Here is a 23,152-nt window from a genome sequence, read left to right as displayed (position 1 = left end):
TTCTTGGTCTCCTTTATCTCCGTTTGTCGGTCAATAACTGTCATTCATGGGAGTTAGAGAAGTATTGCAAGTAGTGTTTCCCTATATGCATTTTGTGGCTGCCACTGCAAAAGGATTATAGCATAATACGAATATTTTTGTGTTATTTTTGGGATGGTAGAACAAGCAAATGCCGTGTGGAGAGGCGGCAGTTACCACAGCACTTTTCAATCAGTTGTGGCGGCACCGCACAACTATTTGATTTAGTTTAAAGAAAATATATTGATGCAAAGCATCAAAAAGAGGGACAAAGTGCTGTCTTTTAGACCGAATTGCCTCATTATTTGTCAACTTGCACACAATTTCTCTGTCCTTCAAATCAGAGTGTTGCTGCAGGCTCTTTGCGTGTCTTGATCAATCAGGTTCACGGAAATCGCGGGTCATTCGGGCCGGGTACTGTACAATGCACAAAGCTCAAGGCACTCTGGTATTTATTTACCAAGCGTGATAACACATCAATTCTGACAGACACAAGCAAAAACTACACAGCCTATACAAGTAAACAGTAGCAATCTGACATGCTGTATTGCGTGGAAACAAGACTATTTTTCATTCTGATCAACTGTAGGTTACTAACAACAGAAGCTGCATAGTCTAGCCTGGTATGCGCCCTGTCCCTCTGACCAGGGTAAACTATGCTGCAATGTTCTGTATTTGTAGGTCATTTGTTTGTGAGAAAATGTGAATGGGATCAAATTTGGTTTATGTTCAAACTTAGGCTGACTAGGCTACCTAGACTTTTTCAATCCAAAACGATTAACTGGGATTAACACAGAGAAAGCAACATGATTAGCTAATAAAACTCACATGGTTGAGCTTGCTTTATGCAGGTTTGCATCGTGTAGGCCTAATAAAATCAACTCACAGTCTGTGTCAGCTATTGTGTTATTATTAGGCCTACAGTTGCATAGGACAGGCCTACACAATCCCGACCTGCATAAAGCAAGCTCAGCTCTGTGTGGGTTTTATTGTCCAATCATGTTGCTTTCTCTGTGTCTGTGTATAGGAAACCCCCCTAGTCCTTCTTTAAAATGTAATTTATATGAACAAGTACAATGTTGCTGAATTTTGACAGGGTTTTCATCCTCCCCAAGGCCATGAGTTTTTCCAAGTAAAAAACAACATGTGACACAATTAGAAAAACTCTGGTCCCATCATACCCCATATTATGACTTTTTTTTATTTTTACAAAGGATTAATCACGTCATGTAAAATATGGTTAGGTTCCCAGATCAGGAAAAACTAGGGGCCCCAGAATGTTTTTCCTGCTACACCACTCAGGGGCCTGCCATGCTACATCTGGTTTTCAGTGTAAACTTAAATAACTAAAACCAGATTTAAGGTGTCTATAAAAGATTATGAAGCAATATTTTTTTTTTAAATGAGATCATCTTTAAGAACGAAAACTCACCAAAATAATAATTGGACAGCCAGGGAGAATAAAAGTTTTGAAAAATGTCATGGCTTCGGCCACTGTAGATTTTGTTATAATGTTTGAGTCACTCAAAAGGCGTAAGCCATGGCAAAATGTGTATAATTGCAGGAAATCTGCTTTGAAAGTGTAATATTTCTCTCAGCCCCATAACAAGATGTAGAATTGCAGGAAACTAGCTTTAACACTAGGAGCGACCGAATTCCATGACAACTTGAATGGTCATTCTGAGCGTTGGCATTTCAAATGTGTAAGTATTCCATAATATATAATAAATTGCAAAATGAATTTATTTGTAATGCTAAAATATGTTTTAGGATATACCTTAGGACACCAAGCATTATAATCAGACAATTTATTGATTGATCCATGCACATAGACTATAAACACTAAAATTAGACAGCACTGTATTTTCTGACCTTAAGACACGATTAGATTTGAAATTCATATTATTTTGTTTTGTCGTTTCAAAGGTTTAAACATACAAGGAACAAAATGGTTTCATGTCAGTTTCCATGGTGTCAATCTGACCGTCACCAAGGACAAAAATATAATTCATTAAAATGCTCCAAATTAGCTGATATATACATAGCAATACAACTCATAGCAAGAAAACTCAGTAGAACAAAATGATTATTATTATAATAATTTTTTACAATGACAGATGTTGGGTTCATATGGCACAGCTTTCCCAGACATGTGGTGTACTCGGAGCTCTTTTTCCTAGTTGAAGCGTATACTCCATCCGTGGAAGTTTTTCCCCCCGCGCAGGTGCGTTTATGCGAGCCAGGTCAACACTGACACGGGCCATCTTTGGGTACCACCTTTGACACTGTACATTTGCGCCATTTGGTCCACCACATCCGAACCCACCTTCAAATGGAATTGATGTTTATTAGTCGTATGCACTGGAAAACAATACAATACAATGTTTGTTACAATTTATTTAATTTGATTTTATTTCACCTTTATTTAACCAGGTAGGCTAGTTGAGAACAAGTTCTCATTTACAACTGCGACCTGGCCAAGATAAAGCATAGCAGTGTGAACGGACAACAACACAGAGTTACACATGGAGTAAACAATAAACAAGTCAATAACACAGTAGAAAAAAATAGTCTATATACATTGTGTGCAAAAGGCATGAGGAGGTAGGCAAATAATGACAATTTAGCAGATTAACACTGGAGTGATAAATGATCAGATGGTCATGTGCAGGTAGAGATACTGGTGTGCAAAAGAGCAGAAAAGTAAATAAATAAAAACAGTATGGGGATGAGGTAGGTAAATTGGGTGGGCTATTTACCGATGGACTATGTACAGCTGCAGTGATCGGTTAGCTGCTCAGATAGCAGATGTTTAAAGTTGGTGAGGGAGATAAAAGTCTCCAACTTCAGCGATTTTTGCAATTCCTTCCAGTCACAGGCAGCAGAGAACTGGAAGGAAAGGCGGCCAAATGAGGTGTTGGCTTTAGGGATGATCAGTGAGATACACCTGCTGGAGTGCGTGCTATGGGTGGGTGTTGCCATCGTGACCAGTGAACTGAGATAAGGCGGAGCTTTACCTAGCATGGACTTGTAGATGACCTGGAGCCAGTGGGTCTGGCGACGAATATGTAGCAAGGGCCAGCCGACTAGAGCATACAGGTTGCAGTGGTGGGTGGTATAAGGTGCTTTAGTAACAAAACGGATGGCACTGTGATAAACTGCATCCAGTTTGCTGAGTAGAGTATTGGAAGCTATTTTGTAGATGACATCGACGAAGTCAAGGATCAGTAGGATAGTCAGTTTTACTAGGGTAAGTTTGGCGGCGTGAGTGAAGGAGGCTTTGTTGCGGAATAGAAAGCCGACTCTAGATTTGATTTTAGATTGGAGATGTTTGATATGAGTCTGGAAGGAGAGTCTAGTCAGACACCTAGGTACTTATAGATGTCCACATATGCTAGGTCGGAACCATCCAGGGTGGTGATGCTAGTCGGGCGTGTGGGTACAGGCAGCGAACGGTTGAAAAGCATGCATTTGGTTTTACTAGCGTTTAAGAGCAGTTGGAGGCCACGGAAGGAGTGTTGTATGGCATTGAAGCTCATTTAGAGGTTAGATAGCAATTAACCTGTTTGGGAACACCGTTCTGCTAGTGGAACCCCTCGCCAACAGCCAATGAAATTGCAGGGTGCCAAATACAAATCAACAGAAATCTCATAAATCAAATTTCTCAAACATAAAAGTATTAGGCACCATTTTAAAGATACAATTCTCATTAAACCAGCCACAGTGTCTGATTTCAAAAATGCTTTACAGCGAAAGCTCCACAAATTATTATGTTAGGTCACCACCAAGTCACAGAAAAACCCAGCCATTTTTCCAGCCAAAGAGAGGAGTCACAAAAAGCACAAATAGAGATAAAAATGTATCACTAACCTTTGATGATCTTCATCAGATGACACTCATAGGACTTCATGTTACACAATAGATGTATGTTTTGTTCGATAAAGTGCATATTTATATCCAAAAATCAAATTTTACATTGGCGTGTTATGTTCAGTAGTTCCAAAACATGCAGTGATTTTGCAGAGAGCCACATCAATTTACAGAAATACTCATTATAAATGTTGATTAAAATACAACTGTTATGCTTGAACTTTAGATAAACTTCTCCTTAATGCAACCACTGTGTCTGATTTCAAAAAACAATAACCTGAGTACGGAGCTCAGAGCCCAAACCAGCCAAAAGAAATGACCGCCATGTTGCGCAGTCAACATTAGTCAAAAATAGCATTATAAATATTCACTTTCCCTTGGCGATCTTCATTAGAATGCACTCTCAGGAATCCCAGTTCCACAATAAATGTTTGATTTGTTCGATAAAGTTAATCATTTATGTCCATATACCTCCTTTTGTTAGGGCGTTGAGTAAACAAATCGAAACGCGCGTGCAACTTCCAGCGGAAAGGTCGGACGAAAATTCCCAAAAGTTATATTACTGGTCGTAGAAACATATCAAACGATGTATAGAATCAATCTTTAGGATGTTTTTATCATAAATGTTCAATAAGGTTCCAACCGGAGAATTCCATTGTCTGTAGAAAAGCAATGGAACGGGAGCTATCGCTCATGTGACTGAGCTTGTGACTGCTGGCAGACCTTTGACTCATTCCTCTCTCATTCAGCCCCCCTTCATAGTGGAAGCATCAAACAACGCTCTAAAGACGGTTGACATCTAGTGGAAGCCTTAGGAAGTGCAACATAACCAATATCCCACTGTATCTTCAATAGGGGCTGAGTTGAAAAACTATAAACCACAGATTTCCCACTTCCTGTTTGGATTTTTTCTCAGGTTTTTGCCTGCCATATGAGTTCTGTTATACTCACAGACATCATTCAAACAGTTTTAGAAACTTCAGAGTGTTTTCTATCCAATACTACTGATGATATGCATTTATTAGCATCTGGGACTGAGTAGGAGGCAGTTTACTCTGGACATGCTTTTCATCCAAAAGTGAAAATGCTGCCACCTAGCCCAAACAGGAGCTCTTTTTGCTAGTTGAAGCGTATTCTCCATCCGGGGAACTTTTCCCCCCCGCGTCGGCCTTGGGCGCGTTTATGCGAGCCAGGTCAAGGATGTTGTAGAACACTGACACTGGCCATCTTTGGGTACCGCCTTTGACACTGTACATTTGCGCCACTTGGTCCACCACATCCGAACCCACCTTCAAATTGAATGAACGTTTATTAGAAGTATACACTGGAAAACAATACAATGTGTGTTAAAATTAAAAGCATACTTGCAAGTTCTATAGGCTACACAAAACAATGCTAGTGTAAACAAAGAATCAATGTGAACACAGTAAGAAAAAAATATATACAGTTGAAGTCGGAAGTTTACATACAACTTAGCCAAATACATTTAAACTCAGTTGTTCACAATTCTTGACATTTAATCATAGTAAAACATTCCCTGTTTTATGTCAGTTAGGATCACCACTTTATTTTAAGAATGTGAAATGTCAGAATAATAGTAGAGAGAATGATTTATTTCAGCTTTTATTTCTTTCTGACCCACTGGGAATGTGATGAAGTTTACATACACTCAATTAGTATTTGGTAGCATTGCCTTTAAATTGTTAAACTTGGGTCAAATGTTTTGGGTAGCCTTCTACAAGCTTCCCACAATAAGTTGGGTGAATTTTGGCCCACTCCTCCTGACAGAGCTGGTGTAACAGTCAGGTTTGTAGGCCTCCTTGCTCGCACACGCTTTTTCAGTTCTGCCCACACATTTTCTATAGGATTGAGGTCAGGGCTTTGTGATGGCCACTCCAATACCTTGACTTTGTTGTCCTTAAGCAATTTTGCCACAACTTTGGAAGTATGCTTCGGGTCATTGTCCATATGGAAGACCCATTTGCGACCAAGCTTTAACTTCCTGACTGATGTCTTGAGATGTTGCTTCAATATATCCACATAATTGTCCTTCCTCATGATGCCATCTATTTTGTGAAGTGCACCAGGCCCTCCTGCAGCAAAGCACCCACACAACATGATGCTGCCACCCCCGTGGTTCACGGTTGGGATGGTGTTCTTCGGCTTGCAAGCCTCCCCCTTTTCCTCCAAACATAACAATGGTCATTATGGCCAAACAGTTCTATTTTTGTTTCATCAGACCAGAGGACCATCCGACCAAAAAGTACGATCTTTGTACCCATGTGCAGTTGCAAACCGTAGTCTGTCTTTTTTATGGTGGTTTTGGAGCAGTGGCTTCTTCCTTGCTGAGTGACATTTCAGGTTATGTCGATATAGGACTTGTTTTACTGTGGATATAGAAACCTTTGCACCTGTTTCCTCCAGCATCTTCACAAGGTCCTTTGCTGTTGTTCTGGGATTGATTTGCACTTTTCACACCAAAGTACATTAATCTCTAGGAGACAGAACACATCTCCTTCCTGAGCAGTATGACTGCTGCGTGGTCCCTTGGTGTTTATACTTGCATACTATTTTTTTGTGCAGATGAACGTGGTACCTTCAGGCATTTGGAAATTGCTCCCACGGATGAATCAGACTTGTGGAGATCTACCATTGTTTTTCTGAGGTCTTGGCTGATTTCTTTTGATTTTCCCATGATGTCAAGCAAAGAGGCAGTGAGTTTGAAGGTAGGCCTTGAAATACATCCACAGGTGCACCTCCAATTGACTCAAATGATGTCAATTAGCCTTTCAGAAGCTTCTAAAGCCATGACATCATTTTCTGGAATTTTCCAAGCTGTTTAAAGGTACAGTCAACTTAGTGTATGTAAACGTCTGACCCATTGGAATTGTGATACAATGAATTATAAGTGAAATAAGCTGTCTGTAAACAATCGTTGGAAAAATGACTTGTGTCATGCACAAAGTAGATGTCCTAACCGACTTGCCAAAAGTATAGTTTGTTAACAAGAAATTTGTGGAGTGGTTGAAAAATGAGTTTTAATGACTCCAACCTAAGTGTATGTAAACTTCCGACTTTAACTCTACCTTTGTTGCATTGTAGTGGGTAACTGTCTCAGACCTTGCGTTTTGGACTCCCTCAATGGTAACAGTTGGGTTTATCGTGCTGAGGCAGACATTCTTTCCTTGCTTACCCTGGTAAATGGTCAATGTGGCAATCTCTTTTTTCAGCACCTGTTTGCTGAACAGCTCCGCCTGCTCCTTAGCTTGTCCTTGTTTACCGTGTCCACCAGGCTGTTTTCTTTGGAGAGTGGTGCTTTGGCGAGGTCAATTGAGGTAAAGAAGTTGTCTGTAGTTTCTTCCCTTCCCAGGTAAGGATCAATCATCTTCAGTACCACATGCTCTCCTAGTCTTTGACCAGGTCTCCGTGTTTCCAGTTGTGGAAAAAGTACCCAATTGTCATACTTGGGTAAAAGGAAAGATACCTTAATAGAAAATTCTACTTGATTAAAAGTCTAATAGTATTTGGTTTGTACTTAAGTATCAAAAGTAAAAGTATGAATCATTTCAGAATCTTTATATTTATCAAACATGACAGCATTATTTTCTTGTTGACTTTAATTTACGGATAGCCAGGGGCATGCTCCAACACTCAGGAATAATTTTCAAACAAAGCATGTGTTTCGTCAGTCCGTCAGATCAGAGGCGGTAGGGATGACCAGGGATGTTCTCTTGAGAAGTCTGCGAATTTGACAATTTTCCTGTCCCGCTTTTTGGAGTCAGGGAAAATGTATGGACTAAAAATTATATCATTTTCTTTAGGAATGTAATGAAGTAAAGTTGGTAAAAAAAAATAAAAAAATAAGTAGTACTTTCAAGAATTTGTAGTTAAGTACTTTACACCACTTCACGTTTCCTCCTTTCCTAGGTATGGCACACTGTTCAACATGGACTTGCTCTTCACATCAGCAGCCAGCCAAAACTTTATACCAAACTTGGTTTGGTTTGTTTGCCATGTACTGAGTAAAGCGGCAGCGTGATTTTGTGTTGAACATCTGCTCGATACTAGGCTCGTAGCAGGCGATGCTGTTCTCAACAAATTTCACCCACAACTCGGAAACCAGGGCAAATGTGTCTTCTTGGAGACGTCTGCCTCAGGTCTCTCTCTTGACAAATCGCAGGAATCTCATGATCTACCTGAATCAATTGCGGGGCATGGTCTCATTGAAGAATGCATAGCCCCAATTAGCCAACCAGAAAATGTATTTCAGTATATATAATTTATACTTAGTTAGCCTATTTGTAAAAAAATAAAAGATGTTTTATTGAATCAGATGGCCGAATATGCCCTAAAATGGAATAATAAAAAATACATAACACTGAAATATAGAGACAAAAACCCACAATATTGGTCAACAAATTGTATCCTTTTTGGAGCCAATTGCCAGGTGGTTGCAGTCTGGGCACTGTTGTGGATGGTAGAGGCGCAGATGGCAATGGTTGTGGATTCGGCACTGTTGACAATGATAATAGCCAAATTAGTATAGTATATTTCATAAAATACAGATGTGAATCAGGGCAAATCCCCCCCATTCAAACACAACAATTACAATATTGCATAACATTGCAATTGGCTTGCGTACACAGTACAGGCCCACATTATGTTCTGCTTTTAAAGGCCTAATGATAAAAATAAAATAAAAAGCTGCTATTGGTAATGATGATAAAAATAGCCTAATTATAGAAACAATTAGGCCTACAACAACAATTGCAAGCTGATAATAGCCTCATTCCAGTAATAGGCTAATTATAGACAGCAATAGCAGTGACAGGCCAACAATGAGGATAATAATACTAATCTCATAATAATAATAATAATAATAACATTTGGCTAATAATTAAAACGAAAATAATAACAATAGTATTTTATTCTGATGCTGTTTTTATTATTTTATGCTATTGCACCTTAGCTGGGCGTAGGCCTATATGGGTTATAAGATATTGGGAAACACTTTTCTTGTAAATGAGAAGAAGTCAGACCAACAATTGAGCATCTCTAAGCCTAGGCAAAAAGAGGCAAGACTTACCTGAAACATCAGCCGACGCAGAGGCCTGATCTGGACCAACGGGTCTTGAAGTGGATGTCCCCAAACACATTATTTTGCTTTGGGGCCATCTCTGTATCACTGTCAGAGCCAGGGTCATTGGAAGAGCTCTCGCTCACCCATGAGACTTCACTCCCTGCATTAGATTCAATGTCTCCATCAGACTTTCTCTCTTCCATGTCCCGGATCATGGCTAAAGTCTGTGCGGTGGGTCAGCTTTCGCTTTCCTGACATAGGTAGCCAATATTTTGTTTTGAGCAGACTAGCTATCTGTTCTTTTGTATTGTTTTATATAATTGTCGTAGGCCTAATTGTATACTGTTGTGTAGATATTCTGTTCTATTATATTCTGTCCCAATTCAAATGTATATTTGTTCTAGAGTTCTAAAGGCCAATTTATACAATGAATATGATTTCAGAGGGCAGAAATAATTAAATATTACAGCATTAAACCTCTCGCTAAAGGATTTAGTCATACAAAAGTTATACTTAAATCCGAACTGGTTCTCTAGCAGATTAATAAGAGAATGTCTCACCCTATGTTTTCCCCTTTATTCAGATTATAACCTGTCACTTTCAGGTTATTGGAAAATGAAAGCCATAGAAAGTTGTTTGCTATTTCAGTTAATCCACCAGAAAAGACAGAACTAATATTACTACAAATATTGTGGTTAATGAAACTGGTCTACTTTTATATTCATCACGATTTTCTTTAGCCAATTTTGGTCTTTAATGCAGGGAAACAGAAGAGATTCCTTGCTGTCTCCCCCACTTGCCTCTTCCATTTTTGCGGTAATGCTGCAATTAGTTGGTTGTAATTTTGAATAGAGCAGACATGTACATATATTTGTTTTAGCTGCATGTGTGGCATAACTCCACCAGTCCTATTTATGATATCATATACTAAAATTATACATACATACATACATATATATATACACACACTGTGTGTGTGTATTAGTAATTTTTTTATCAATTGATATATTTTAGGTTAAAGGACCAAAAAATGTATAGCTGTACCATATGGATTGCAAAATAGTTGAAGAGATTTTCAATGTACCGATTCCATGACACGTGGTTTATGATAAAAAAAATGCAGCTGGATTCAAAGCGTAACATTTTTCTATTTAAATGATTATACAAAATTCTAGCAACCAATAGAATGTTATATATATGGGGTTATATATATGTTATATATATATGGGTTATATATATATGGGGGATACAACCATCCCAAGAGACAGAACCATTAGATCATTTGTTTTGGTACTGTCCATATGTAGCTTATTTTTGCTCACAGGTTCTGGAATCTCTGAATAATTGCAACATTTAACTGGCGCTAACTCTGCAAATAGCACTGCTGGGTGATTTAAAAAAAAACTCATAGTCAATCGATGAATAGTATAATAATACTCTTAGCAAAATATATATATATATATATTTTTACAAAATGTAGAATCTTTGAGAATATAAAGGTTCAGAACTTTTGTCAAACATCATAGCACAGTTAAAAAAAGACAGAGCTGGATGGTGTTTAGAGATAGATGGAAGGGGTTGAGTGGAGCTGAAGGATGGGACAAAAAACAAACAAATGATAACTATTGTAAAATGTGTACAGAATAAGTTGGAAGTAGAAGCCTAAGTGGTGTTGTCCATTAGTTTACTTCAATTACGGGAGGGGTGGTAGGGTTAGGGAAAATATATATTTTAAAAACAATATATATATTATATATATATATATATATATATATATATATATAGTTGAAGTCAGAAGTTTACATACTTAGGTTGGAACTCACGTATGAAAAGGTTAAAATGCAACATTTTAAATTATTGACCATCTTGGCGGTTCTAGTGTCAAAACTGTCAAATGTCTTCTCTGCCCCATGGCAAAATGTGCAGAACTGCGGGAAATTTGCTCTAAAACCGGGCCATTGGCCACGCCCACTACCCACACTAACCTTTCCACTGCTGCTGAAATAGATCCTAGGAGAAACACTGTTTTGCAGGAATGTGTTACTGCACTGTACTGTATGGGTTAATGTCCTCATTTGAGTGTGACTGACTTCTGTGCTGCTTCCTCCTGTCCCTCAGTGGGAGGTTGACGAACCAGCGCAATTAGGCCTTCTTTCACTAATTACATGTGTGATGGATGGAAAGCAGCAAACAAGTTTCACAGACCTCCTTGTGACTGACATGCTGATATGAAGCCACAACTCTTTTGTTCTTTCAACTTCTCTTCTTTGGCATTCTTTGTTGTTTGCCTTTTGTTCTAGTCAGTGGAAAGATGCTGTAGCATATCTGCATTGAAATTCCACTCCAGCTGCCAAATGTGCCCGTAGTTTATGGTTAGAGCTTCTCATTTACGTTTAACGTGTTACATGGACTCCATGATCGTTTATAGATAGAGTTTATGATGCCAGAATATTTCACAAAGCTCAGTCCTTGTCTTTAATCAAAATTCTATACTGTAGTTATGGCTTTTACATCCAGTAATACCAATATTTTCCATCATTCAGCAATTGTCCTTACATAATTCTTTAATCCAATCACATTTCTTTTTTTCATTTGGCTCATTTTGGAGGAATCAGTGGGGGATTTTGACCAGACAAAAACGACAGAGTGAACTTATCTAGGTCATTTTTAAAGCAGGATTAAGGAAATACTGTTGTAAAGCCAGCATTATTACAGTTTTCCACGGTAAAACAAACATTATTACGTTGCTTTTTCTTCACAAGACCTAGCCCTTATCCACCTCAACTGCTCTTGTCATCACCTCAAAGCCGCAGGAGTGTTTATTTGTTAACACACTTCTTCACACTCCCGTGGCTCTGCAGCAAGGATGGAAGGATTCTCAATCATGATGCCAACTCCTGCTGTGGTTGACAGCATTTATCTCATCTGTGTCACCTGCCAATGTAGCAGCGAGTGACAACTTCTCAAAGCGGGCAGACATTTTGAAAAAGTCCCACCACAACGCCTCTTCATCTTTACACGGATCATCTACCATGTCAGGGAGAGAAGCTGTTCTCTGGGCTTCGAAAGCTGGACAGAGAGGGCAAAACATTTCAGTGCGGTCTCAAATGGAGATGTTTCTCAACAGAGCAGGCCATCAGCAAGCTTTTTAAAGGTGACGACACATGAATGATATTATATTAGAAATCAAATAAATGTTCAGTCTACCGAAAAGTGAGCCAAGTTGAAAAGTCAAATGTCATTATGTAAGCTACAATTCCATGTAAAGCCCTCTCTCTCAAGCCAGGGAAATGCTTGCTTGGTTAAATCGTGTAGACTCATTCACACACACACACACATACACACACACTTTGTGTGCACGCGTGCTCCTTTTCAGACACACACGCATACACACAAAACCTCCGGCAGCTTGCTAATGTGTCCGTGCAAACACACATGTGCTGGCTCTCTTACTCTCTTTGGGGATGCTGAACATGGCCCAAATATTGATACTGTCTTCCAGCCTTTTGGAAAACACCCTCTCCCAAATGATCCTGCTGTACTGTCAACAAACAGAAACATCGCCCAAGTGCTTCTTCGATACTTGTTTTTGTACTTTTGAAGAGCACTTCTTATAACACTTAACTACTGTATCATTTACCTCCAGACGGTTTGCCACCTCTCAGTTGATGACAGACTACAAATATTCCCGTTTTCCTCCGTTTACTGCTTCCCTCACCCTCTTTGCTCCATCTTCTCCCCAGACGACTGTAATTCATGCACGCGATCCCATCCCGCCTAATTATCATACGTCTAATTGGGAAACGTTTCTGCAGCCGTCCTGTTATTCTGCTTTCTTCTCCCCAACTGAAAACGGTTAGCGCCTTGATAAAAAAAGAACTTCCTGCAACCGAGTCATTCTCAGTCTGTTTAGTGCCTCATGTACTGTAGTTCAAGTTACAGGGATGTGCTCTGTTACTTCCTTGTTAGTTTTATAGAATGATTCAAATAGACAATTTAATTCCCAACACTAATCTCGTAACTCCTTCACCTTCTAGTGTATGAATAGTTAGATATGCCTTCGATGACTCAGTGGATTTTCCCACCATGAAAGCTTGTGTTAAAAGGAAGGTGACAAGTGTAACAGTGTTGATACTATCTGTGTGTGTGTGTGTGCGCGTGTTCGTGTGCGTGTGTGTGCGTGCGTGAAGGTCGTGCTCACCTCATCTCTGTTTCTCACTGTAACCTTTCTCTTTAATAATAACCTTGTTCCTGTGGGGTTGTGTGTCTGGTTTTGTGCCAAGCATTGTCTTTACTCTGTCCCCTAACTTTGTTATTTTTTTTATACACTGGTGCGACACCAGGAGATGAGGCACTTCTCCAGTCATTTGGCTGGTTATTAGCCCTCCCTCACCTCCTCTTGACCTCTGATACTGCCATATGAGTCAGCGCTCCCACTGTCTGTTAGGCCCTGCAGTAGAATCTCTGTTGTTTAAACCTCTCTCTCTCTCTTTAACCCCCTGGAGTCGATACACCCCCCCGCATACATCTAATTAGCATAATAATAAATCCCCTTCAAAATCCGGCTGTTTGAGCTAGAGATATCCGTTTTTTTTGCATGGGCTGCGGCACAATCTGTGAAGGCTGGTGGGAGGAGCTATGGGAGGATGGGCCCATTGTAATGGCTGGAATGGAGTAAAAGGAACGGTGTCAAACGTGGTTTCCATATGTTTGATGTGTTTCAAATCATTCCATGGATTCCATTCCGACCATTCCAATGATTCCGTCCTCTTATAGCTCCTCCCACCGGCCTTCACTGGTCTCAATCCACCGCATCTGCCCACGACGGCCTTCCACATCTGCGGCGGAAGGAGGCCTCGGCTACAGCGGTGTTTGTTGGACTATGAGACTTTCCCGAAAATGGTCCATCTGACGAAAACGTCTGTGGTGTTCTACGTTTTGCTTCACAGGACTTGTCTGAAGTCGGTACCGCCGATCTGCCAACTTTTGTCTGTAGCGTCCGAACAGTTTGGACTACACACTACACACTACACACTACACACTGGATTAGAGCGTCTGCTAAATGACAAAGAATATGACCCCTCAATGGAAAGTTGAGACTATCACGTACATGTACATGTCGGTTGTTTTGCTTTGCTCTAGGATGCCCATAAAGTCTCACAAGACTCGTCTGAAAGTAGCCCGGTACCATTTTTAAAAATTGAATGGTACTGTATACTATATATACTGTAAGGGTCATTCTATGAAAATGGTGGCTTTTTGAACAGCCAACTTTTACAAATTGTAATTCTTTTTTTATTTTAATCAAAACTTATAGCCAGATAATAGTTAACCCCTTAACATTATAAATCAACATAAATGACAGCTTAACACATTTGACATGTTTTACTACATTACATAAACAAATGCTTGTGCTGCCTTTTTGTCACTGGTGTTACCTATATTTTAGATGACAATTCAGGCTTTCTAGAATGTAATTTGTCTTTAATTTGCATATGTAATCAAAGACAGAAAAGGTTCATGATAATACTAAGAAATTGTTTGGATTAGTAATAATTCACTTTAAACACTCTATTGTCTGACATTTTGCCATTTATACCATTTTAGTTGTTGTTGTAACATTCAATATATAATTGAGGTTGAATCATTAAAAATGGAATGATCATATCCTTCAAATGTTTACTAATGTGGCAACAGTTAGGTAGATACAAAAACCATATTCAATAAAATTGGGCAACTCTGATGCCAGAACACCAATATGCCATACAGTAACACCAGTGACACAATGTGAAACCAATGACAAACATAAGATTATTTCAAACACATTTTATCAAACAGTATATATCAATTCTTGTGTCATGTGACACATATTGTGTAGGCCTACTTAAACAGATAGTTCCTCTGAATTATGAAATGTACTTTTTGTTTTCCTTACCGTGTAGGCAGTCTATGGCCAAGGTCTGACAGCAACCAATGTGTCCATGTGCACGCATGTGTGAGAGTGTGTGTGTGTGTGTGTGTCCATGTGCACGCATGTGTGAGCGTGTGTGTGTGTGTGTGTGTGTCCATGTGCACGCATGTGTGAGCGTGTGTGTGTGTGTGTGTGTCCATGTGCACGCATGTGTGAGCGTGTGTGTGTGTGTGTGTCCATGTGCACGCATGTGTGAGTATGTGTGTGTGTGTGTGTGCTCTTGTCTCAGTGCGACTAACACTGCTGTCATCTACCTTGGCAGTGTGTCTCTAGCTAAAGTAACGTCAAATAACCTTGGGAGAGGCTTCTCTCCTCTTGAATTCTCAATTCTCTGTCTGACACACAGCTGGCCAAAATAGAATCCTTGAAAACTGTCTCCAGTAAAGGAGAAAGAATGAGTCACAGCAGTACTAAAATAATAAGGTTTAGTATTTGAAGTTGAATTAGAAGAAAGAGATCACTTGTTAGCCTTGTGTTTGATTGTTAAAGTAGAACTATGCTAGCATTATATTTCAAAACATTAAAGGGTGGGTTTTCATAGCCTTGTGGCTTAGTGTTTCTCCGTCTCCTTTGCCGATAGAAAGGGAGAACATTCATGGCTAACTCTATGCTTCCCCACGTGATACTGGTAGCTCCATTCTGAAACCCTCCGTCTAGCACTTTCCTCTGAGTGGCTTTTGTTGTAGCAGGTCTCTGGTGGGCTTTGTGTGTGTGTGTGACCTACCATGGGGCTGTGCTGTGTTTGTGTGTGCCCTATTTGTATGTGTGCTGTTAGGGTATGTAGTGTTGGTGTGAACTCCCACAGTGAGTGTGGGCCTCAGTGCTTCTGCTCCTTAGCTGACCATGGACTAAAAGCTTCTAGTGCTATTGTGTGTTATGCATAGACTACAAGGTACTGCAGAGCAATCACAGACCATGGATTTTTGGATGTGGCATATTTTCGCCAATTCAGTACAAGATGGCAAAAGCTTCTAACACATACCACCTCCTGCTGCCCCCACCAGCCATTACACCAGTGTGAGAAGTCATGGGTCGAGTTCCTGTCCAACTAAATTGCAGCAAATACCAGATCTTACATCGCCTGGATAGGTGTTTAACATCAGCTAACCACATCATATGACATGGGTCGCGGTCCCCTGCTCAGATGTTGCATGCATCAACCAATGTTTGCGTGCCACGTCATTGGCTGTGACATCTACTGACAGATTGCTACAACATATGATGTAGTTAGCTGATACTTAAAATACATATCCAGGTGCTGTAAGATCTGGCATGCGTCTTCAACGCCTGGGTAAAGGAACAGGATTGCCACAGCAACACCCTGTAGCCTTAAGTATAATGAATAAGGAAGTGAAATTGACACTTAACCCACCCCAAACTCCTCAAGATGCCACCACCTATGAAACATACAGTGTATCTGGGAAGAATTTTGAGCTGTGGGGAAATATCATCTTTGGATGTTTACACAGGAATCCCAATTCTGATATACAGTGTCAAGAAACAGTATGTGAACCCTTTGACATTACCTGGATTTCTGCATAAATTGGTCATCAAATTAGATCTGATCTTCATCTAAGTCACAACACTAGACAAACATAGTGTGCTTAAACTAATAACACACAAATTAGTGTTTTGTTCTTGTCTATATTGAATACATCATTTAGGCATTCACAGTGTAGGTTGGAAAAAGTATGTGAACCCCTAGGCTAATGACTTCTCCAAAAGCTAATTGGAGTCAGGAGTCAGCTAACCTGGAGTCCAATCAATGAGACGAGATTGGAGATGTTGGTAAGAGCTGCCTTGCCCTATAAAAAAAACACTCATAAAATTTGAGTTTACTATTCACAAGAAGCATTGCCTGATGTGAACCATGCCTCAAACTAAAGAGATCTCAGAAGACCTAAGATGAAGAAATGTTGACTTGCATAAAGCTGAAAAGGGTTACAAAAGTATTTCTGAAACCCTTGATGTTCATCAGTCCACGGTAAGACAAAATGTCTATAAATGGAGAAAGTTCAGCACTGTTGCTACTCTCCATAGGAGTGGCCGTCCTGAAAAGATGACTGCAAGAGCACAGCGCAGAATGCTAAATGAGTTTAAGAAGACTCCTAGAGTGTCAGCTAAAGACAGAAATCATCTGGAACATGCTAACATCTCTGCTGACGACTCTACAATACGTTAAACACCAAACAAGAATGGTATACATTGGAGGACACCACAGAAGAAGCCACTGCTGTCCAAAAAAACCCATTGCTGCACATCTGATGTTTGCAAAAGTGCACCTGGATGTTCCACAGCGCTACTGGCAAAATATTCTGTGGACAAATGAAACTACAGTTGCGTTGTTTGGAAGGAACACACAACACTATGTGAGGAGCAAAAAAGGCACACCAACATCAAAACCTCATCCCAACTGTAAAGTATGGTGGAGGGAGCATCATGGTTTGGGGCTGCTTTGCTGCCTCAGTGCCTGTACAGCTTGCTATCGTCAACAGAAAAATGAATTCCCAAGTTTATCAAGACATTTTGTAGGAGAATGTTAGGCTATCTGTCCACCAATTGAAGCTCAACAGAAGTTGGGCGATGCATCAGGACAACGACCCAAAACACAGAAGTAAATCAACAACAGAATGGCTTCAACAGAAGAAAATATGCCTTCTGGAGTGGCCCAGTCAGAGTCCTGACCTCAGCCCGATTGAGATGCTGTGGCATGACCTCAAGAGAGCAGTTCACACCAGACATCCCAAGAATATTGCTGAACTGAAGCAGTTTTGTAAAGAGGAATGGTCCAAAATTCCTTCTGACTGTGCAGGTCTGATCCACAACCACAGAAAATGTTTGGTTGAGGTTATTGCTGCTAAAGGAGGGTCAACCAGTTATTAAATCCAAAGGTACACATACTTTCCCACCCTGCACTATGAATGTTTACATGTTGTGTTCAATAAAGACATGAAAACGTAGAATTGTTTGTGTGTTATTAGTTTAAGCAGACTGTTTGTCTATTGTTGTGACCTAGATGCAGATCAGATCAAATTTCATGACGAATTTATGCAGAAATCCAGATATCTCCGAAGGGTTCACATTCTTTTTCTTGCCACTGTATTTGTTTCACTAATTGGTCTTTTGACCAATCAGCTCAGAAGAAAATATGACGTGAAAAGGTCTGATGTGATTGGCAAACTGCTAATTAGTAAAAAGGATATCCGAATTTGGTTGTCTGTGTAAATGCAGCCTTGGTGACGCCAAATGTACTTCTGGGTAACAATTACTTTGTTAAGCTAGAACTATGCTTATATGACTTGGTTCTTGACTTTCATCACCTGTTCATTGTGTGATTTCTATACTGTATAAAGTAGAAGAACAGGGATTGAGAGTCAACTAATTTCTTACAGACGTATTCCACTCTCCATAGTAAATTTAACCCAGGCAGGACATAACTCTCTTTTTTTCTCTAAAGCTTCTGGGAGAAAGGTTAAACAAATCTTACTTCCCCCTCTTAGGCTGACGTTTATTTTATTTTTTAACAGCCTGCTTCTGAATTCTGTTCACTTTGTGCCCAATGTCTAGCTTTCTGATTTAATTTAGCCTTTTGCATTTGTTTTTTGTTTGTGGTGTTGTACACACTAATTTGGCTTGGGGAGTGAAAAAAGAAAGAAAGATCTCAATTGAGTCCTATTGTCAAATCAAGTCTGGGCTCTGTTGTTCTAGCCATGTCCCCTTCTGACTCACCCATTTCAAATGTCTACTAGTAACCAGGTTTTCATCCAATCTTTATTCGAGTAAAATACATGTCGGATACAGATTTTTTTTAACTGCCTGATGGAAACATTCATGTTTTCGGTGAACTTTCCAAATATCGACAAAACAAAATACCCTAGACATGGTGGGATCTTTTTGTGTCGGTAAAAGGAATCATGGAGAATTGTCAGTGGACATGCTTTTATGCGCAAATATTTATATCAATAACCGTCATATTGAAGTAAACTTGGAGTCACACGATGACATGTTGTGTGGTCCTCCCACTACGACTCGTTGAAAGTGCGTGAGCTTGATGTTCCATCCAATAAGTATTGAGGGTCTTTTTCTGGTGACCTGATAATCGATGTTACACAAAAAATATTTACCTTGCTCTTTTGTCCATAATAATCTCATCATGTAGGCGATACGTGTGCTCTAGGCAACAGAGCGCAGACTGCGCTGTTGGCTAGACCGCACTTGCCAATACCAGATGGGGCACACTCACTATATAACCTATATAACACACTTTTTTTTCCCCAGTGAGAAAACCATCAGTAGAGGTGAAAATGCGATTGGAAACCCATTTTGACTGGTATTTTTCGAATCAAATCACTTTTTTTTTTTTTTTCGGTTCATGGGAATTTAACCGCAAAAGGTATTTTTATGTGCGCTACATCATCATGCACTGCCTTTTCTCCGCAACATGTCAATTTGATGGAAACACGGGTGGGAAAATGTGCATATGCTTTTATGAATAGAATGTTTAGAATATTCACATGGAAATCTGTCACCAATTGGATGAAAACTTAGCTAGTGTGGAGGAGAAATAAAGCACTAGATATTTAAGTATCAAAAAGGAAAGCCCAAAAGGCTGGCAGATGACGGTATTGAGTCATTTCATCTCACTGTCCAAATGCATTGTATACAGCTGGCAATACACTCATTTCCCCTGTCGACCGGTTCGTACCCTAAAATGTTTCCGTTCATGTTGCAAAAGCTTACATTTCTTCCTCAACTTTCTTTAATTGCGAGAAGACAGAAAAAAACACGGAAAATATGCATACTTTCCTTATGAAACACCATATCGCATTCAGCCAATCAGGTTGCAGCAGTCTGGTGTTTACCCCTGGCCGAAAGTGAATGTGCAACATCAGGAAGTAGCATTCCAAGGCATTAGCAAATGGAGCAGAATGCTTTGAGCTAGTATGTATCCATTACCTAATGGGACACACGGTAATATAGGCACAGCAGCATTGGTTATGTCAAGACTAGCAGAAAATATCAATGGGACAAAAGGGATAAATGCAGAGAAATGTAGGTTTTTCTGCTCTATTCTCCATAAATACTGTACAGCTTAGCGTTTCCCTTCTTCCCTGTTCAATCCAAAATGTGTTCTCTAGTCTCGTTCCAAAGCCCGAGAGAGCCACCGAGTCATCCTGAGTCTATAAAACAGACCATAAACACAGCATTTTTTTTGTTGTCAATTAATGATCTTAATCGTTTGGTGGATGGAAGGCCTCTCGAGGGAGCATGCCTATCGCCTCTCTGGGGAGAGAGAGCGTCTAGCTCTGGTGTTGTGGGAATGGTATCATAAAAACATACACTATCTCACGGTCTCTAACCTGAAAATTGTAATGTAATGTTCGTATATAGAGTCAAAATCCAATGGAATGTCCAATCCCTAAAGGGCATAGACTCATCTACTCACAATGCATTTGTATTCGGTGCAGACGTGTTAGGAATGATGTTCTGCTTGGCTTTTTATTTATCCCTTACTATTCTCAATGGAGGAACACAGCCTCCTAAAGTAAGAGCTTTTGTATGACTATCTTCATCTTTTATTGTCAGATCCTTCACTTTCATTCCCAAATCAAATTCCCAGATATTCCCTAAGCAATGTTAACTCTGCCGTTTTGAAAAATAAAGCCTACTGCTCCATCCACTTTTGGACAGCGGGATACAATCCACATTAACCATCTCTGAGGAACATTTTTAGACAGGCCCCATAATTACTTGAGAAATGAATCGTGGATTTGGCGAGAAAAAAGGGAGCCGTCTCTTTCATGCTCTGCCTGCTTTGAACACAGACTCAGAGGCTCTTGCCGAGTGTGTCTCTAAAAGATAGTCTAGTCAAGGCTAAGAACCATCCAAAACAGAGGGATGAGAGCAGAAGAGGGGGTGAGGGAGGAGAAGGAGGAAGGACCGAACCCAAGTCCAGAGATCATAACAATCATTACATTTGACAAACGAGGTCCTCGCAGCTTATGGCCCGGGCTTAATCTCTGATGTGTAATCATGCCTCGCTCTCGATCTGCTAGCCGTGTCTGGGTTTGTTTGCTCTGTTGACTTCCTGCTTTACAGCCTATTGCAGTGGCATTGTGGGTGTTCTAATTGGAGAATCAATAGGGTGAGGCGATGGAGGTCTAAGGGCTGCTCCGGTGTCAAACGCGCGCATCGATTGCCTTTTTAAGCTGGAGTTGCCAGCCAACCCACCCAGGCTCTTTGTTGTGTTCGCAATGTATATGAAATATTATTCTATGAGAAGAAAAATGGGAAAATGAAATATACATGTACAGCCAATCATTGAATGACACAGCAAAGATGCATTTGAGAAAAGAAGCTCTGCGTAGATAGGAAACACTGCATACATTACAGTATCATAATTGTGGAACAGATCAAGCCAGTGTCGGACAGCTGGTGTCTAGCAAAGAAAGCCCACTAACTGAAAACATTGGTTTGGATCAGGTCACAATTATTATACTGGATGCAGGCAGAAGAAAGACTTTTTTGAGGAACGTGTACTTTGTGAATGAGACGAGCAGTGAGTGACCTCGTTTTCAGAAGGCCACTCACTGAGCGACCACGCTGGGGCCTGAATGGCGCGTTGCAGATTCTTCAATGGCCACCGTGCCCGCCGTCATGAAATCTGAATACTTAAAGCGCCGGTAAACAGCACTTTCTGGTCGGCTCACCATACTCTATACATGGAGTACATACATGAGAAATACGTGGATCATACTTTTGTTTTGACACTTCCCCAACTCCTTATTCCAGTTTGACCTCTTACCCTGTTCTAACTGTTCTAACTGCTTATAGCACTGACTCAAATGGAAATTCGCAATCAAAATCCTTGACAGTTTCCCATAAATAGTAAATGACAGCACAAGCACACAATGTACCAGAAGAAAAAAAAAACGATGTTGATTATGATATATAATGAACCGTCGCTAAGGCCCGGGCCCAGCAGTCTCAAGTAAAGTATGACAATATTTAACTCTCCATAGGTTTTGATGCAGTAGGAGGCTAGAGGCTCCTTGCACGCATCTGTAGTGGATACATGATGACGATCCGAGATAAGCAGTGTGTTTTCTTCCCCCCACGCTGACATTAAAGGAGCTAGTCTATGGTAGCCTGGGGGGGGGGTTCTTTCACTCTCTCTCTCTAGATGATGAAACTGGAGAGAGATGCCTCCGTTCGGTAGGTTCTTGTAACTGGGGTCACTGCTCTTGCAACAGAGTGGTTAAGGTATTGCATCGAATTTCCCATCACCAGACCTGAGCCTACTGTGATATTTGACATGCGTTTGCAGTTGATCGTCTTACAATGGATGGATCCCACTGAAAGAGGGCCTCAGATTCCCAGTCTCACATTTCGGCTGTTTTTTTTTTCAAGCAATATAACTCAAGTCACGGGGGAAGATAGGATTTAATTTGACCTGGATAGATCATTATAAATCAAATTGTGTTTTCTCTTCTTGCAAATGACCTCTTCTGTGACAGTGGATAACATCAGGATATGTCATTCATCTGCACATTGGAATAATGTCAGATGCTGTTTATCTAATCTACCTGTTTTCTCTCTCTTTCTCTCCCTCTCTCTCCTTCCTGTCCTCATTGGGCCTCTATGAAGCAGAAGAGTATGCTGTCGAAGGTAAGGCTACTGTTTTGCTCCTACAGACCTACGATGGCTTCTTCTATGATTTTTGGCGTCCATGTCGGATGTCAACGTTGGTTGCTCTACGATGCTGTTGTAGCCTCCTTCTTGGGAGGGGCATTATCAGTGTGGTTGGACTGCGGTTATGGTGACTCCCGGGGGCCTAAATTACACTGCTTTAAAAATGTAACCAAAGCTGTGATTTCTCTGTTACACTTCCTGTTCTTCTCGAAGACACCTTCTTTTCTTCCGTCTTTTGATAGTTTTATTTGATCTATCGATATGTATGGATTCTCAGTGGGTACTTTGTACTCTTATATGTGAAATGGTTGGCACTTCTGAAAGTGATGAGTGATTGAACCTGGGAGTGAGCGGGCTATATGAATATCATCAGGTGCTAATGAGACGTTGGGATGGAAGGGTTTCTCGTTCCCCTCCAGCTCCCTCCACTATCGAGAGAGGGTAAGAGGCAGGGCTGCCAGTCAGGCCCCTTGGGGCTACATCATCCCCTGGAGCTTGTTGCTAGGCCAGCTCACAGCTCA

General features: G+C 40.4%; 1 protein-coding gene across 5 annotated transcripts in view; it reads left to right on the top strand.

Annotated features, from left to right (window-relative positions):
• LOC112261015 (neurexin-2-like) overlaps positions 1 to 23,152 on the top strand; it is a 935,354-nt gene that overhangs the window by 142,253 nt on the left and 769,949 nt on the right. For all 5 annotated transcript variants that reach the window (XM_042328452.1, XM_042328453.1, XM_042328454.1 and 2 more), the window contains exon 3: positions 22,587 to 22,607. In XM_042328452.1, the coding sequence (XP_042184386.1) occupies positions 22,587 to 22,607 (21 nt within the window). The remainder of the gene's footprint in view (positions 1 to 22,586; positions 22,608 to 23,152) is intronic.

The sequence above is a fragment of the Oncorhynchus tshawytscha genome, linkage group LG10, assembly GCF_018296145.1.
Source record: "Oncorhynchus tshawytscha isolate Ot180627B linkage group LG10, Otsh_v2.0, whole genome shotgun sequence".
NCBI lineage: Eukaryota > Metazoa > Chordata > Actinopteri > Salmoniformes > Salmonidae > Oncorhynchus > Oncorhynchus tshawytscha.
Note: the sequence above shows the minus strand (reverse complement) of the source record. Positions and strands in the feature narration are given on the sequence as shown.